This window comes from Nannospalax galili, unplaced genomic scaffold, assembly GCF_000622305.1.
Source record: "Nannospalax galili isolate Female #2095 unplaced genomic scaffold, S.galili_v1.0 scaffold470, whole genome shotgun sequence".
Taxonomy (NCBI): Eukaryota; Metazoa; Chordata; class Mammalia; order Rodentia; family Spalacidae; genus Nannospalax; species Nannospalax galili.
In genome coordinates this window covers 62,668-80,942 of record NW_008327352.1, presented here as the reverse complement: position 1 = coordinate 80,942, position 18,275 = coordinate 62,668, and the positions used below count along the sequence as shown (strand labels likewise).

Below are 18,275 nucleotides of genomic sequence, written 5' to 3'. Positions count from 1 at the left end.
CAGAAGAGAGCATCAGATCTCCTGGAACTGGAGTTACAGACAGTCTTTAGCCACCATGTGGGCTCTGGGAACCAAACCTGGGTCCTCTGCAAGAGTATACAGAGCTTTTAACCACTGAGCCAGGCCTCTAGCCTCCTGGCTGTTGGTTTTTAATTACTGAAGAGTGACCCTAGGGCTTCAACCATGCTAGACAACTGTATTCCTAGTCTGCAGTTGATTTTTACACTACATGATGCTTTATTCTGATGTATATTTCACATTCAAGAAATTCCCATTTTTGTAGAATGCTCCAAACTTCCTGGCCACTCTCACTCCAGGTTTGTTTCTGTTCATTGTGTGTGTGTGGTTTGCTCCCAGTATATGGATGCCCTTAGCTGTGCCAGCACACATGGAACCCAGAAGTTGACATTTGACTGTCTCCTTCAGTCACTTTTCCACCTTATTTTTGAGACAGGATCTTACAGAACCTGGGTCTTGCTGTTTCTATTTGGATGGTCATCCACTGAGCCCCCAGCCTTCTGCTGTCCCCTCCACCACATTCTCGGATTACAGGCAAATGCCTACAATGGCCACTCTGTCCAGCTTTTATGTGGGTTCTGGTGATCTGAGTTCATGTCTGCATGCTTGTACAGCAAGCATTTTACCCACCTGTGCCATCTCTGTATACCCCACTCCATGGTTTAACTAAGTGGCAGAGGACTTTCCTAGTTCCTGGTTTTCTGGTACTTCTTATTCATGAGGGTTTCTGGAATTTCCAGTTCAAAATGTCAATTCTCAGTTTCTATTACTCAGTTGACCCCTAAGATTCTTTTAATTATAGCCATAGGACCTGTTCCAAGGTTGGCTGAGAACTAGTGCTTATATGCTAGAGAACCCAGGATAGTCAGGCGGCACCCAAGGGTATAAACACGTTTCCTTTTCTCTGTTTCTCACAGTGCCTCAGTATTGAATTTCATTTCAGACAGAGTCTCATGTAGCCCAGGCTGGAGTTGAACTTACTATGTAGCATAGAATCTGCCCCCCCACTCCACAACCCCTGTGTGTATGTGTGTCTAGGGTGGGGGTTGTGGCATGAGAGTGGAAAAAACCATTAAGTGTTAGTCCTCTCCTACCTTGTTTGAGGTAGAGTCTCTTTGTTTGCTGCTGTACAGACCAGGCTAGCTATAGCTGACCCACAAGCTTCCAGGAATTCTCCAGTCTCCATCTCTGTCTTGCCATAGGATCACTGGATTTGCAGGTGTGCACTATTATGCCTGCCTTTATGTGGATTGTGGATTCTGGGGCTCCAAACTCCACTCACTGAGCCATGTCCCCAGCTCCCAATGTTGAATGTTTTTGATGAAGAAAAATGCTGATGAGACACATTAGTTACAGAAAAATATTAAAACAATATGGTGGTGATAGTGTACCAGAATCCATGTTGTTCTCTTATGTATTAGCAGTTCAGTTTGTATAGGGGCTCAAGGGAGCTTGGACATGGCAGTAGTCCACATAGACTTGACTGGGCAGTGAACTGACATATGGGAGTCGTCTCTTGCAACAGGATTCTGCTCAGTGATTGGGACAGGAAGGCTGTCTTGTCCCTACCCAGCAGAGGAGGAGGGCAGTGGCTTCTGGGGACGTAAAAAGGGCTTACTTGTTTAGGGCATGTCACTCTGAAGTGTGGCAGAGAATCTGGTGTAGAAAACTGTGAAAACAATATGTCGCATCAATAATTAACAGCTGTGCTGTGAAACATGTATGTAAATCAGGTGAGCCTAACGTGGCCAGATTTGGGGTTTTGTTTGGTGGGGGGGCAATTTTTAAAATATTTGGATATATAAGATTTGAGTCTTGAGCCAGTGAACTTTTGAGCTGATAAACTCTGTTGGAACTGAAAAAGTAAAGGACCCGAAACCATCCACATAGGTCTCCTTTGCTCGTTTTCATAAGTCTTTTTAAAGAAATCATTTCACGTTTGTCAAATTATACATTCTTTAATAAAAGATATTGGAGGAATTGTATACTTTCAAAGCAGACTGGTCCAAATGGATGAAGAGTTAAATGTAGAATGAGAAAAGTAGGGGTAGGGAACCGTGGCCTTGGGCAAAGAGACACCTCTTTGGTGGTGGTGCTCTTAAATCAGTCAGGGGTACAGCAGGATGGTAGTCCTTTGTTCATCCTAGCTTGATGCCTGGCTCAGTGGCTAAAGTTGTTTCATGCCCAGGCACAATCCTACTGCTAAAAAAGCAAAAAGGAGGGGTAGGGTATACCTCACTGAGTAAAGAAAAACCTGTAAGGGGTGGTGCAGAAAATAGAATGTGTATGCTGTTAATGAAAGGGTAGCAGAAAATTCTGTTAGAAACAAAGGAGCATTAGGATTACAGGAAACCTAAACGTTTGTAAGGAAAGGACAAGCAACTCGGTGATCAGTGGATAAGGATCAGGCAGTTCCTAGAACTGGGGAGAAAATAACCAAAAAGAATGATGCTTAATCTCATTTGATCTCAGTTTATATATACATATACTTTCTTTTGTGTAAAACTTGAGAGTATGTGTATATTGGTAGATTAATACTCGTCAAGTTTAGTTATTATCTTAATAATTATAATCTTGGTTTCCTAGTTAAATTTAGTTTTCTAATATTTATTTATTTTTGTCATTGTTTTAAGATAAAATCTTACTGTGCAGCCCCAGCTGACCTGAAGCTTAAGATCCTCAACCTCCTGAGTACTTGAGATTAAAGGAATGACTTCCTGGTTGAATTGATTATTATTTATTTTAATGAATTGTGACTGGAAAGTAGCCTACATAGTCCATAATATTTTTTAATGTATTAGCAGTATTAAAGAATTCCTACAAAGGAATCCAAACTAAGATGATGCTCTGTAGCAAACAAATACCAACAAATATGAATATGTACCTTTTCCCAAAGTTCAGTCAAGTTAATCAGGAGACATGTTTATGTTGATTTAAACACTGCATAATATATTTACATATATCAATACATCGTGTTACCTCAATGATATGTGCAGTTAAAATACCACAATTTAAAAGACCTTTTTGATTTATTTATTTGTACTTTTTTTTATTTTTATGTGTATGAGTGTTCCCTGCATGTATGTAAGTGCACCACATGCATACATGCCCATGGAAGCCAGAAGAGGATATCAGATCCTCTGAAAGTGGATCACTTTATAGCCAAGGCTGACATTGAAATCATGGTAATCTTGCCTCTGCTTCCCAAGTGCCTGGCTGATAGGCACGTACCCCCACAGTAGCGCTCTCAGCATTTGGAAGGTGGAGGAAGGAGAATCAGAATTTTGTGGCCTGCCTCAGCTACACTGAGCTCATTGGGCTCAAAGGTAGCCTTGTGTATAATACCTTACCTCATTTAAAAAAAAATCTCTTTTTAACATTTCATCTTTGACTTTCCTCATTTATAATAATGGTAAAAATGTCTAAAATATTTTCTTCTAGGTTTTTGAAGTATATAGTCTTCATGGTTATCTTTGGTCTTCCTTCCATGAAATAGCTTTTAGCACTTTAGATATATAGATAAACATACCAAAACTAGCTTCATTGTATAGTACATTGTGCAGTGATCCACACATTCACATTGTGTTGCCGTTACCACTAGATAGCTCCTGAACTTGGCAATCTTTTTAAACTAAAACCTGGAAGCTTTTGAAGAATAACTCCCACTTTTCTCTCCACAGACCCTGGTATAAGCTTTCTGCTTTCTTGTCTTTATGAAGGAATTTGACTACTGTTGGACTTCATGTAAGTGAAGTCATTCCTCTGCCTTCCTGTGTCTTGCTGATTTTACTGAACACATGTCTTCATGTCTTCAAAGCTTATGTGTGTGGTAACATATGTGAGAATTTTATTCCTTTTAAGCTGGTCAGTACTCCATAGACATTACTTAATTACATATATATACACTTTCTTATCCGTTCATTTATTGCCAGTTCTTGTAAGCTGTCTCCCCCTGACCTTCCCTTTTGCTACCTCTCCATTCCCCTTCCCTGATCTCCCCCCACACCTCTGTTTTTTTCTCTCTTCTCAGCCTTTTTCAGCCTCATCAATACCTTGGATTACATATATCAGTCTCTTTGACTGCTGGGATTACAGGCTTGTGCCTACACCTTCCTGTTTATAGTCATTGTATAATGCAGAGGTCACTGAAGATATTCTCTGTGATTGTCTTAAAAGGTTTTTGTTTATTTGGTTTGGTTTCATTTTGAGGCAGAGTCTCCCTGTAGCCCCAGCTGGGTTGGAACTTGCTGTGTAGACCAGGCTGTCTTCAATCTCACAGGGATCTGCCTGCCTCTGCCTCCTGAGTGCTGGGGTTAAAGGTCTCCACCATCAGCCCTTTAAAAGGTTTTTAAAATTCAAAGTAATTGTTTTTGTTCACAGTGAAAATAAAGGTAAAAGTTCACTTTTCAAATTGAGTTCTTTTAACATTACTGATTAGGAAGACTCTTTCCCCTCTTGAATTGCTTCATGTCCTTACTGAAAAATCATTTGCATATGCAGGTCTCTTTCTAGCCCTGCTTTTTTTCCTTATTTAGAAATTTTTTCTTACATGGAAGTTAGTAGTGTAAATCTTCCGTGTTTGTTTTTCTTTCTTAACATTGTTCTAACTCTTAGACTTTTGTAATCTTTCCATTTAAATCCTATCATGTAGTTTTTCTTTGCTTAAAATATTTTATTATCATTTTTATTTTATGTGTGTGAGTGTTTTGCCTGCATGTATGTAAATGCACCCATGTTGTGCAAAGCCCATAGAGGCCAGAAGAGAGTGTTGAATCCCCTGGAACTGGAGTTATATATGGTTGTTTTGCCACCATGTAAGTACTAGGAATTGAACCTGGGTCCTCTGCAAGAGCAATTAGTGCTCTTAGCTGCTGAGCCATCTCTCCAGCCCCTGCAGTTATTCTTTTTTCTCCTCTAAGTTAATGTATATTAATTATACAAAATAATGGGCTTGATACACATTCTGTATTGTGCTTTGCTCATCGTCACCTCCTTCCCCTTCTCAAGTATTGCCTTTTCTGTAAATTGTTTTTTTCTTTTAATTTTTGGGTTGTTCACCACCCCCTTTTTTTTTCTTTAAAAAGATATAGTCTCATGTAGGTTAGGTTGGTCAAATTTGTGGTTCTCAAGCTTCAGCCTCCTAAGTGATGGGATTACAGATGTGGGCAACCAAATATGACTGTGGATTCTATTACACATATACACACACACACACACTCACACACATACACACACAAGCACACTATATTGTACTATATCTGTAGGGGTGATGCTAGGAATGGAAGCTAGGGCCTGGGGCATGCTAGCCATGTGCTCTATCATAAGCTGTATCCTAGCCCACAAAAGGGTTTTAATTTAGAAAAGCTGATGCAATTTCACTTAGTACCTGAGATTAACCAGCATACTTAAAAAAAAAAAAAAAATTAATCGCATGTGCCCCTTTAGTGCTAAGGATGCTGAGCTTCCATGCACCCAGTGTGACTTAACTCACATTATGCAGACTGGCCTTCCTAATGAGGGTCGGGGGGCAGATGGTTGAAATCAAGTAGGGCTAATCATCTGCTGGAAAGATACAGGTACATTGTTGATGTGATGAATTGTGACAGATCTCAGCTGGACAGTTGGGGCAGTGAGAAGAGGTATCTGATAGGCACCTATATGGCAAATACATAGGTTGCCTGGGTCCTCTCTTAGATGAGAAAGACAATGGGATAAGCCAGTTAGATAAGATATTTTGTCTAGAGACCAGATATGCTAGATAGCTTCAGATGTCACCTTAACACCTGGGAAGAGCGAACCTCAGTTGGGAATGGGCTCTATTGGATTGGCCTGTGGGCATGACTTGTGAAACTTGTGAGGTATTTTCTCCATTGTTGGTTGATGTAGGAGGCCCCAGCCCACTGTGGGAGTTTGCCCCAACCCCTACCCCGGTTATAGAAGAAAGCAGACTGAGTACAGACCAGAGAGCCAGCCAGTAAGCAGTTCTTCCATGGTCTGTACTTTAGCTCCTGCCTCCAGATTCCTACCCTGTATTCCTGCCCTGACTTCCCTCAGAGGTGAACTGTGACTCAGGAGATATAAGATAAAATAAACCCTTTCCTCCCCAAGTTGGTTTTTATCACAATAGAAAGTAATTAGGACTTCATATTCATTCTTTTCTTCCTTCCCTTTTTTCTTTGGCACTAGGGATGGAACCCAAGTTCTTGTTGATGCTTGACAAGTATTCTGTCACTGAGCTGTATTCCCAGGTGGAGTGGATTTCTGAGCCATTGTTTGGAAAGAAAAGCTGATTATAGTGGTGATTAAGTCTAAGCAGTGACCCAAGGGTGTGGGTACTGGTGTGGAATGTAGATTTAAGGATGTTGGAGATGGGAATTTGTGATCCTATACAGAACTCCTTCATGAGTAGAGCCATCTTCAATGATGACAGACATTGAGGGTAAAAATAAGCAAGAGCATGGGGCCAGAGTATTCATTTAATGAGAAATGAGAATTGAACAGTCATTTAGGAGAGTGAAACTGGGTCCTATTTAGGTAAATCAGAGACCTACCAGGTACTTTGGAATTTTTTTCTAAATGAAGGCCCAAGGACAGACAGCTTGCTGGTGAAAAGAGAAAATGCCAAGAAGCAGAACTAAGCTGTCCTCAGTAGGCAGGAAAAACAGACAACCATGGACTTTTGCTGATGACTTTTCCTTTACCACAGATGCCAGCTGAGAGAGTCAATGAGAACAATCTTGCTTCCTGGTTTTCCATAGACTCTCAAAGTCACCCTACTCACATAAAATGGCTGCCCTCAGTCTGTCTCCCATGTTCGGTAAGTTCTTGCATGCTTGACATCAGAAATTGAGTATGTGTTTCTCCTAAAGTAAAAGGGATATGTAGATGGAGGGCAGCAAAGCCAGGACGAGTGAGCTGAGCAGTGGTAGTAGTCGCCCATGTGACTGTCTTAATTAGTCTCTGGGTTTGGGACAGAGAAGAGAGTATGTATTCTGGACATGTGAGGAAGGTAAAGGTGGTAATAACTGATCTGTTGATGTTGTGATAAGTTTGAGCAGGGTAATACCTTCATCTCTTAGGACTTCAGTTTCTTCACTCAAAAACTGGGAATCTATACAGGTTGAGCATCCCTAATCTGAGAATCCACAATCTGAAATTTTGTGAGTATGGACGTGCCATCCACAAGTGGAAAATTGTATATCTTAACTTCACACAACAGGTTGCTATGACTTAAAATACCTCAAATGACCTTTAGCTGAGTGTATAACTGTGAAGAATAAATGATTTTGTGTTTGGACTTGGGTTCTGTTTATAAAATAATCTTATTATGTTTATGCAAAGATTCCAAAACTTGGAAAAAAAATAACCAAAATTAAACATGGTCCTAAACATTTCAGGAACAGCATAGCATATATAACCTGAATATTACTCAGATTATGTATCCCACCACTCGCTTTTCTGTCTTTGAGAGAAACAGGACTGCTGTGATTTGTTAATAAACATGGAGTATCTGTGTGGGACAGGGTGTGTGTGTGTGTGTGTGTGTGTGTGTGTGTGTGTGTGTGTGTTCTGCAGACGTGTTTACTCATAGTTATTCAGGGGCAGTTGAATCTCAAGATCTTTTTTCCTCCTCTTAGCTGTATCCAATCAAGAATCTACAGATAACCAGGAGTCAGAATTTCCTCTTCATTCCCAGCCACAGAACTTGGATCTATTTTCCTGCCATGTTTTGGAACCTTATACACCAAGCAGTCGTTATTCTCGGGTACATACGATCTTAAGGACCAACGGTGGGACAAATGCTTTATAGATCACCACCACCACTGCATTTTAGAATTCTTTCAGATTTTCATCCAAGCTAGTGCATGTCTGATCAGGCCCAGGAGAGTCAAGGAAAGTTGGATGGTTGGGGTTGCTATCAGGGAGTAGCAGGTATTTCTGTTGTGCTTGCGTAGTGCTCAAACCTGCTCAAGCTTAGCCCTAGAGACAGGAGAAATAAAGCTGAGAACTCTCAGGACAGCCTATACATGGAAAGCAATCGTCTCCCTTGTCAGTACAAGGAGACAGGTCCAGATCAACTGAGAGGGAAGAGAAGGTGTCTGGGGCCATCCTCCCTACATAGATGCTGACACCTTCAACAGACCACATCTTGAAATCACAGATCAGGTGTTTCATGCCCTGTGTTCAGCCTCTTCTGTAGTCCTATGAGCTGGTTTCTCACTGATCTGAAACCTGTGTACTGTTCCAGGACTCTGTGACATTCCAGGATATTGCTGTGGACTTTACAGAGAAGGAGTGGCCTCTGCTGGATTCTTCCCAGAGAAAACTGTACAAAGATGTGATGCTAGAGAACTATAGCCATCTGACATCTCTGGGTAAGGCTCTTAACATTCCCTCATCTGTTTGCCTGTGTACTTGATTTACTACAGCAACTGGATGGAATTTCCAACACAGCTGAGAATAAGCTGTACCCATTGCTCTGACCTTTTCAGGGGTATAGAGACCTGGCCATTACAATGACCTTGGAGGTTTTCAAATGTGTCTGAGCTTGGCCATAAATTTGTGTGATAAGAAGTTCCCATTTTTTACTGGGAAGATGGCTCAGTGGATTAGAGCAGTTGCTGCATAAGCATGGAGACCTGACTTCAAATCCCTAGCAGCCACATAAAAAATGGGGCATAGTCCCACATATGTTTCTAATGCCATGGCTGTGGGATTGGTGGGCATTGGAAACAGGAAGATCATTTGGACTTACTGTTTCCAACTAAATTCCATTTTCAGTGAGAGACCCTGTCTCCAGTGACAAAGGTGGGGAGTGATAGTGTAAGACAGCCAGTATTCTCCATCTTTGTCCTGCATGTGTATATGCTCTCATACCCAGAGACATATCTGTGAACACACTACACACAGTATGTACAGTTGCACATGTGCACACACACAGAGACACACACAGAGACAAAATTTAAAATTCACCATCTTGGTTTAGTTAGGGGTAAAAGCTCAGTGGTAGATTGCATTTCTAGCACATGCAAAGCCTTGGCTTCTAAATCTAGTGCTACTTAAACAAAACCCCATTTTTTTAGAGGGCAGAAATTGAGGGTATATATGGTTTTGTTTTTTTATGAAAAGTTTTTACTGTGTTCCTTAGAAATGTGACACCATCATTTTGCTGCTCTAAGTCAGCCTTATTCACCTTCAGAAAAATCCTAAAGACCAAAATGTTGACTGCAGTGTAAGGGGTTGTTCTCTGCACAGTCCTTCTTCAACATGTGTGTTTCCCTGTGAGTAGGGTATCAGGTTGGCAAACCGAGCCTCATCTCACACTTGGAACAGGAAGAGGAGCTAAGGATGGAGGAGAGAGACACTGAGCAAGGTACATCTCCAGGTGGGTGAGCACCAGACACAGATGTGCTTTTGGCTGTTAACTCTAGTCAGCATAGGATTGGAGGGAAAGCATTGATCCATTTTCTCTTTCTCTTAATAAATCCCAGCTAAATAATACATAAACAGAAGAGGTTTATTTAGCTCACTGTTCGGAAAGCTCAGGAACATATTGCCATCATGGTCTCTTTGCCAGCTATGTCAGTGTGACCGATGGCATTTGTATAATCAGCTTTCTAGTTGCTGTGACAAAATACCTGAAGTAACTTAAGAGAAGAGTTTATTTGACTTAAGAGTTCCGTGTTTTAGTCCATGTGGGCAGGAATGGCACAGAAGCAGAAATGTGAGGTGATTGGTCTCATTGAATTGCATTCAGGAAGTTTAGAACGATGAATGTTTGTGCTCAGCTCACTTTGTACTTTTGTCAAGCTGAGATTCCCCTCCTCCCAGCCCATGGGATGCTACAGTTCACATTCAGGTTGGTCTTTCCTCCTCAGTTAAACTTTTCTCAGAATCAGCTTTATAGATATACCCAGAGATATGTTTCCATGATGAAGCTAAATCTAGTTGTGTTAACGATGAAGATTAATCATTATAGTATGATAGTGTATTCAAGACTGACATCATCTGGTGATACAGGAAGCAAGAGTGAGAGGAGAGGCCAATGCTTATGTTTTATGAGTCTACTGTTTTTCTATTTTGTTTTACTTTCCTTTTTTGAGACTGGGTATCACTGTAGCCCAAGCTGATTTCAGGCTCATGATCTCCCACCACAGTCTGTTGAATGTTGGGATTATAGACATGAGTTGCCTTACCTGCCTTTATGAAACAGCCTTTATTTATGGGAAGTAATTCACTCTCTGAGACGAATCATTCTCTCTTAGGGCTGTGCCAGTAGTGACCTATTACCTCACAATACACCCCATCCCTTTAAAGGTTCTGCCATTTTTATGTCGCAGGACTGAGGATGAAGCCTTCAGTGTTGTAAACCCCTTGGACAAATACCCTCCAAACTTAAGTATGGATGTGTGCTAGATAATATCACCAAGGAGATTTAGGAATGTTTGCTTTACAGTGTATCATTTCTCATAAACCCTGTGATAGCTAGATAATTTCAAGACTGTCTCATTCTTTTCTACTCAATCATCCTGAGTTCTTTTGTTATTAGTGTGACACTGAATTGACTTATATTTCCTCTCCACTGCCAAATATCTCAACACAGGGAAAAAAGTTTTGGATGATCATTTTACCCATTTGTGTGTTTGCTGTTTTTCCCTTACCTGGTGCATGGCTGGTATTTACCAAGAAGTCTACTTGTTTCTATCACTATCATCTTGTCATTTTTCTTTTATAATAAGTTATAATTTCCACTTTGTTTCAGATTGGGAGACTCCATCTACGACCAAGTGGTCTATTCTTTTGGAAGATCTTTTTGGTGAGGAAGCATCCACTAGTATGACGATGGTAAGATTTCCTTGGGATAATTCTGACTCTTGCACATTAAAAAAGAATGAGGCTACCATAGTTAGAAAATGAGTTCATTCAAGAATCAGTCAAGTGGCATCCTTGAGAGGAAACAGAGTTCCAGAAGTGCTGAAGGGGAACTTCCTATGGATACCAGGATCTCAGAGTGCTCATTTTCCTTGTATAAAATAGCACTTTGCATTGTTTACATATAACCTTCATATAATCTGCTGTATGCTTTAAATTATCTCTACAGCACCTGTAATAGCTAATACAGTGTGGTATGTAAAATGTCTAAATAGCTGTTCTGCTGTATTGTCCAGATAATTAATGACAAAAATTGCACATGTTTAGTATAAATGTAGTTATTTTGTCTTTAAATAGTTTGAGACTGAGATTGTTGAAATCTGGATGTGGAACCCACTGATATTTATACCTACTGTCTTGTCAATTTGGAGAGGATCCCAAACCTAGCCTCAGACTTTCAGTTATAGGTCGGATAAGTAAGTATTTCTATGAGTGGTGGGGCTCAAATTTTGTTTTAAAGAGTAAACAATTTGTATGCAAAAAAGCTTTGTAAAGTAGTGTACATAGAGCCTAATGGCGTAGCACCACCTTTTCTGCTTTTGTTTTTATCTTGAGACAAAGTCCTGCTGTATAACCCAGGCTAGCCTGGAACACAAAATCCTCCTCCCATTCTGAGTACTAGATTTATCAGTCAGTACCACCACCACTTCCAGCCACCTTTCTCTTTGCTCAGATGAGGTAAGAACATACATTGTACAAAGTATGACATCTTCAGTCACAGTAATGTGCTTCTATTGATACTAAATATGTAGGGATTAAGAAGTAAGACTGAAAGAGACTGGGATGGTAGTCTAATGCTAAATCACATGCTGAGCATTTATGGGGCCTTGGGTTCAACCATCAGCACCAAAAAAATAATGTGGAAAATGCCAAAGTCAGCTTTCATGTTTTAACAGGAAAAATCTGATCTCAGGAAGAAATCTGAATATGCCCACTTGTTTGAAGTCTTCAGCCTGGGCACTCCCCTTACTCAGCCAGTGGGAAGGCCCACAAACAAAAGGCCCCATCACCGCCATAGCTATGGAGTTTCTTTCAAGAGTAGAACCCACTTCACTCAGCATGTGAGCATGTATGATGGCAGAAAAATGCATCAGTGTCACCAGTGCCAGAAAGCCTTTACCACAAGTGCTTCCCTTACAAGACATCGTAGGATACACACCGGGGAGAAGCCTTACAAGTGCAGTGACTGTGGCAAAGCCTTCAATGACCCCTCAGCTCTGCGGAGCCATGCAAGAACACACCTGAAAGAAAAGCCATTTGATTGTAGTCAGTGTGGAAATGCCTTCCGGACCCTCTCAGCACTGAAGATACACATGCGAGTTCATACTGGTGAGAGACCTTACAAATGTGATGAGTGTGGCAAAGCTTATGGTCGGAGCTGCCACCTCATTGCCCACAAGCGGACACACACTGGAGAAAGGCCCTATGAATGTCAGGATTGTGGGAAAGCCTTCCAGCACCCCTCCCACCTGAAGGAACATGTCAGGAACCACACTGGGGAGAAACCCTATGAGTGTATACAGTGTGGCAAAGCCTTCCGCTGGAAGTCTAACTTTAATCTACACAAGAAAAACCACATGATAGAGAAAACCTATGAATGTAAAGAGTGTGGGAAATCCTTTGGTGACCTCCTGTCACGGCGAAAGCACATGAGGATCCATATTGTGAAGAAACCAGTTGAGTGTCGCCAGTGTGGGAAAACGTTCCGGAATCAGTCCATCCTGAAGACACACATGAATTCTCACACTGGAGAGAAGCCTTATGGATGTGATCTCTGTGGGAAAGCCTTCAGTGCAAGTTCCAACCTCACTGCACACAGGAAGATACACACTCAAGAGAGACACTATGAATGTGCTGCCTGTGGAAAGGTTTTCAACGATTACCTCTCACGGAGGAGGCACATGAGCATCCATTTGGTGAGGAAGCGTGTAGAATGTCGGCAGTGTGGGAAAGCCTTCAGGAACCAGTCCACCCTGAATACGCACATGAGAAGTCACACAGGTGAGAAGCCTTACGAGTGTGACCATTGTGGGAAATCTTTCAGCATTGGCTCGAACCTTAATGTGCACCGGAGGATCCATACTGGGGAAAAGCCCTATGAATGTCTTGTATGTGGGAAAACCTTCAGTGACCACTCATCCCTTCGAAGCCATGTAAAAACCCACCGAGGAGAGAAGCTTTTTGCACCATCTGTGTGGAAAAGACTTCAGTGAGTACTTGGACTCAAAGGAAACATGGTAGGTATGACAAAGTCACAAATTTTTTATGAGCTGTCCACTCAGAGAATCCGAAATCACACCCCGAGCATAGGGGAAAATCTCCTTTGTGCAAAGACTGGGAAGACTTGAGTTGGTTTTCCACACTTGGGATATCTGTAAGAACACAGGAAGTGGGATGAAATTTGTATTGTGTATGGAGAAACTTTCAGCATATGTCAAGCTTTTAAACACACAAGAACTTAGGGAACAAAGCCTCAGCTTGTTATTTAATGTAAAAATAACATCATGACATCAGTAACATTTGTCACCTGGGCACACTAGGGTAAATACCTGTCAATACAACAACTAGGAAAGCTTTCCTGGTCTCAGTAAAGAGAAGTCACAGTAAAGAGAAAAATGTATGAAGTAAAGAATGTGGGAAAGTCCGTGAAAGTATGAGCCACCTGGCCTTCTGTTTATTTCTGTGTGGGTCACAAGCCAAAGTACTTGTTTCATTTTTAAAGAGTAAAAGCTTGTGGCGGAGACTGTACATGGCCCTCAAATTCTGATACACTTGTTTATAAAAAAAGCTTTGCCAGGCTTTGCTCAGTGACGGTGGTTCTCAACTCAGTGCAGCTTTGCTGTGCAGGACATATTTGACAATGTCTGGACAAACTTTTTTTATTTGGTTTTGAGAACGGGGAGAGTGGTGCTATTGGCTATATAGCAGGAAAACATCAGAGGTGCTGCTAACTATCCTATAATACAAAGAAGCCATACACGGCAAAGGGTTATATGGAAGAAAATAGTATTGCTGAGTTTGAGAACAATCTCATTCCTGAATTATTGTCTACTGCAATTCATCTGTTTTTGTGAGTCCTGTGAACCCTCGCATTAGGAGAAATTCTTTTTAGAGCTTTAAAAAAAAGTCAGTGAGCTGGCCGTGGTGGCACATGCCTTTAATCCCAGCACTCGGGAGGCAGAAGCAGGCAGATCTCTGTGAGTTCAAGGCCAACCTGGTCTACATGGTGAGTTCCAGGACAGCTGGGGCTACAGGGAGACCCTGTCTCAAAAAGACCAAAAAAAAAAAAAAAAAAAAAAATTCAGTGAAATGCAGTTCTTTCCAGAAATGTATGAACACTTATACTACTGATAAATCTGTCTGTGGAAATGATTTTAGCCACAGTTCCCTTTATCTGTCTGTCTGTCTGTCTGTCTATCTATCTATCAATCATCTATCTATCATCATCTATCTATCAATCTATCATCTATCTATCATCTATCTCTCATCTATCTATCTATCATCTATCATCTATCATCTATCTAATCTATCATCTGTCTATATCTCCTATTTATCTATCTGTCAGTCATCTATCATCTATCTATCTATCTATCTTGTATCTATCTACTATCTATCTGTCTATCATCTATCTATCTATCTATCTATCTGTCTATCTCTATCATTCATCTATATCTATCAATCATCTATCTATCGATCTATCATCTGTCTATCATCTATCTATCATCTATCTGTCTATCTATCTATCTATCTATCTATCTATCTATCTATCTATCTATCATCTATCTCTCTATCTATCTATCTAATCATCTATGGGGTTGTACAGTCTTTCATCATGAAAACAGACTGAAGCCCACTAATTTTCTTGGTCTTATTATTTTTAAGCGTATGCTCCTCTGGATAGCCTTTGGACCTCATTAAAGATGTGTATATAGCATTTTTTACTATATCTTCATTCTTGCTTTAGCTTCCCTTGGGAGAATTTAACCTGACCAGTGGCATATTCAGAGTTGTGTTGTATTATTGGGTAATGGATATTTTTTGAGTACCTGTGTCACAGGCATTGTGGTCAAAGCATGAAGTCTTCCTATGAATCCTTTGGGTGGTTGTGGCCTTCTGTCCCGACATAGACCTCTAATTGTTTTCTCAGTATCTACTCTTAACCTCCAGGTCAAAAGAATCTAGGTTCTATCCAATTAACAAAGGGTGCTATTTTAAGAACTCTGTTACAGATTTTCTTTAGTATTGTCTACATTCTCTGACCCTGGCCATTGACAAATATGCAGAGGCCCATGTTTGGCTTCTTGAGAAAAATCTCTTGATAAAAGGTTCTATTAATCTGGATTCCCCTTTTCTCATTTTGTTCTTTGTTCCTTTGCCCCTACATATCATACCTTGCAAGAATCAATACCTCATGTTAAAAATAAAATAATCTGTCTGTAACCCTGAAGCTGAAAGCCACAGTCTAAAGAGGACACTAGAAAAGTCACAGTAATCCTGTCCTGTGGCTTCTGGAGGTGTGTACACGGGTTCCGGATTTGCTCCTTCTAGCTTACTATTCCCTGATAAAACAATACAACTGATGGATGTTTGTTTTTCTGACTGCTTTGTTGGTTAGAAGTGGATTTCCAACCCTGCTGAAAACTATCCAGAACCCATACCATTGGTATTTGGGTGTTTATCACTGCTACCTGTACATACAGGTATAGTGGGTATCTGTTTTCTTTTTTTCTTTTTTTTTAAAAAAGACTAATAATCAGCCAACATCTCTTTTTAATAACACTTTATCCCTTCAGTCATTTGTCTTGGGGAGGGGCTCACATGTGGAAATCAAAGAACAGCTAGCAAGAGTTGGTTCTCTCCTTCCATCATGAGCATCATTGAGCAACAGGCTCAGGAAATCAAGCTTAGCATGCACCTTTACTCACTGAGCCGTCTTGCCAGTTTCATGCTTGTTAAATTAGAGATACATTTCAAGTTGTTGATACATGTAGATACTTGTTTGCTTTATTTGTTTTTTGATGGATGTGTATAGTAGCTCTTCAGCTTACTACAGGGGTACACCTCAATAAACTTGTCTTACAGTCAGAAATTAAGTCATTCCATTGTTAAATCCAGACTGTTTCAACAGTGGACTTAGAGTCTAGTATATCCATTGTAAACTTAAAAATATTAACTGGACCAAAGTCGTATCATCTGCTAGTTTTTATAAATGCCCAAGGAAGCATATGTTAGCACTTCCATTTTGCATGAGAGTTTAGGTTAATTGTCTGAGACTAGCGTGTTGGTAAGTAATTACTGAGATTTGAACCTTGGTGTCTGACTTCAGAATGAATGTCTCTTTATGATAGATGTTGTTCATTGATACCTAGAATCTTCTAAAACAATGATTCAAGATCCTTACCCTGTTGCAGCTTTCATTCTGCTTGACTTGACAGTATCCAGTGCATCAGTTTATTGTGTATCAAATAGTGGCAACTATGGTGGTTAAAACATTAAGTCTAGTGTTGAGAGGGAATGTCGGGCTTCAGCAGCACTTTAGTGTAAATGGGTAAATGGGTACTTAAGCAGAGGTATGGCAAGTGTGTGCCTTATTGTAATCTGAGGAAGCGAATCCTTGGCAGTTCAAAAGCCATAGAGTACCATGCTCAGTGAGGTAGGAAGTTAGTGGAGGGGTTTGTTTTATTATTTTGAGTGGGAGACAGGAGTTTACTGTGTTACCCAGATTGGTTTTGAAATCTTGGGTTCAAGTGACCTTCCCTGCCTCAGGCTCCCTGGTAGCTAAGACCATAGACCATTGGAGAAATAAATACAGGAGTAACCATTTCTGTTTTCCAGATGATTATAGTGGCTTTTAAGTTGATGGAATAGAAATGGGCAGGGCACAACTAGAAACCAGGTAGAAAGACTTTGCAGAATTCATGGTAGGTATGGTGGTGGACAGATAATTAATGATAGGTGTGGCTGTGGAGTAAGTCACTATGATAAATAGAGCTGTGGTTTCATTTTCCATTTAAGACAATGGTTCTTGGTATTTCAAAATATATTTCCAGGAGTTTGAAATTGCTAAGTCCTGTCAATAATATGCCAAGGTCATTTCTTACTTTCTTTTTTAAAAATTTATTTTATGTGTGTGAATGTTTTGCCTGCATGTATTTATATGCACCATGTACATGCCTTGTGCCAAAAGAGGCCAGAATAGGGCATCATATCCTTTGGAACTGTAGTTACAGATAGTTGTGAGCTGCCATGTTGGTGCCGGGAGCCAAACTCATCTTAACTGCTGCACCATTGCTCCTACCCCACCGAGGTCATTTCTATAATAATTGTGTAAAAATATTTTCTACTTGTTTTTAAACAGATTTCAAAATGTAGCACATATGAGAAATAATTCCAAAGTGTATAGCTAATTATTACATGTACACATCCATGTAATCAGCAGGTCAAGTACCCCCATGTTGTGCAGTGCCTGAAGTGGTCAAAAGAGGATGTTGGATCCCTTGAACTAGAGTTACAAACAGTTGTCAGGCACCATGTGGCTGCTGGAACCCAAACCCAGGTCCTCTACAAAACCAGTGAGCACTCTTAACTTCTGGTCCATCTCTCTTCAGCACTGCCTCCCCTCTGTTTTTTTTTTTTTTGTTGTTGTTGTTTGTTTTGTGAGTCAGGGTCTTACTCTGTAGCCTTGGTCTAGATTTTAATGTTCACAAGGCCTCCTCCTGGAACAAATCCCCCACAGATAACTGAGTAATAATAGTATATTGTCTACTTTTTCATGCATTCAGAGACCTTTACTATGCGATTATATACAAGCCTTATGCACTGAATCTGCACAAAGCTTTTGGAGTGAGGCTGCAAACAGATATATGCAAGCAGATGTATACAACAGCATGATGATAAATGCTAAGAGGAAAAACACTGTAAGAGTATTGTTAAATGGGATTAATATATTAAACCTATGCTGTGGTTTGTACATATTCTTGACTGCCTGATGTTTTTAGGAAAATAACCTTCACAAAAGTCTTCAGGAGATAACTGCATTTCAGCTTCTCAGTCTCTAGAGTAGAGGCAAGTTGAGGTGAGGTTGGCATGCCTTCTGAGGAAGTGCCTCATGTTTCGTTCTGTAGTGGCCAAGCAATGTCACTGTACTCTGTAGTACTCCATTTCCTTGGTTCTCATGTAGTTGGAACTGTAAATGGTTTGCTTAACCATAACTTCACTGTTTTTTTTTTAAATATCTTATTTTGCTGCTGCTTCTACTTCTGCTGCTGCTGCTTCTTCTTCTTCTTCTTCTTCTTCTTCTTCTTCTTCTTCTTCTTCTTCTTCTT

The 18,275-nt window shown here is 40.5% G+C and overlaps 1 protein-coding gene and 1 non-coding gene across 5 annotated transcripts in view; both read left to right on the top strand.

Annotated features, from left to right (window-relative positions):
- Znf317 (zinc finger protein 317) overlaps window positions 1-18,275 on the top strand; it is a 65,053-nt gene that overhangs the window by 9,422 nt on the left and 37,356 nt on the right. For 3 of the 4 annotated variants that reach the window (XM_008827705.2, XM_029561307.1, XM_017797062.2), the window contains exons 2-8: window positions 3,699-3,762; window positions 6,725-6,835; window positions 7,656-7,783; window positions 8,267-8,393; window positions 9,308-9,403; window positions 10,781-10,863; window positions 11,847-13,187. In XM_008827705.2, coding sequence (XP_008825927.1) covers window positions 6,805-6,835; window positions 7,656-7,783; window positions 8,267-8,393; window positions 9,308-9,403; window positions 10,781-10,863; window positions 11,847-13,163 — 1,782 coding nt within the window. In that variant the 5' untranslated portion in view covers window positions 3,699-3,762; window positions 6,725-6,804 and the 3' untranslated portion in view covers window positions 13,164-13,187. Of the gene's footprint in view, window positions 1-3,698; window positions 3,763-6,724; window positions 6,836-7,655; window positions 7,784-8,266; window positions 8,394-9,307; window positions 9,404-10,780; window positions 10,864-11,846; window positions 14,153-18,275 lie in introns of those variants that run through there. The other variant, XM_008827588.3, reaches the window with a different exon arrangement.
- On the top strand, window positions 2,072-2,214 carry LOC115069527. The gene has a single exon (XR_003848787.1). It is a non-coding gene; the product is annotated as a small nucleolar RNA SNORA48 (small nucleolar RNA).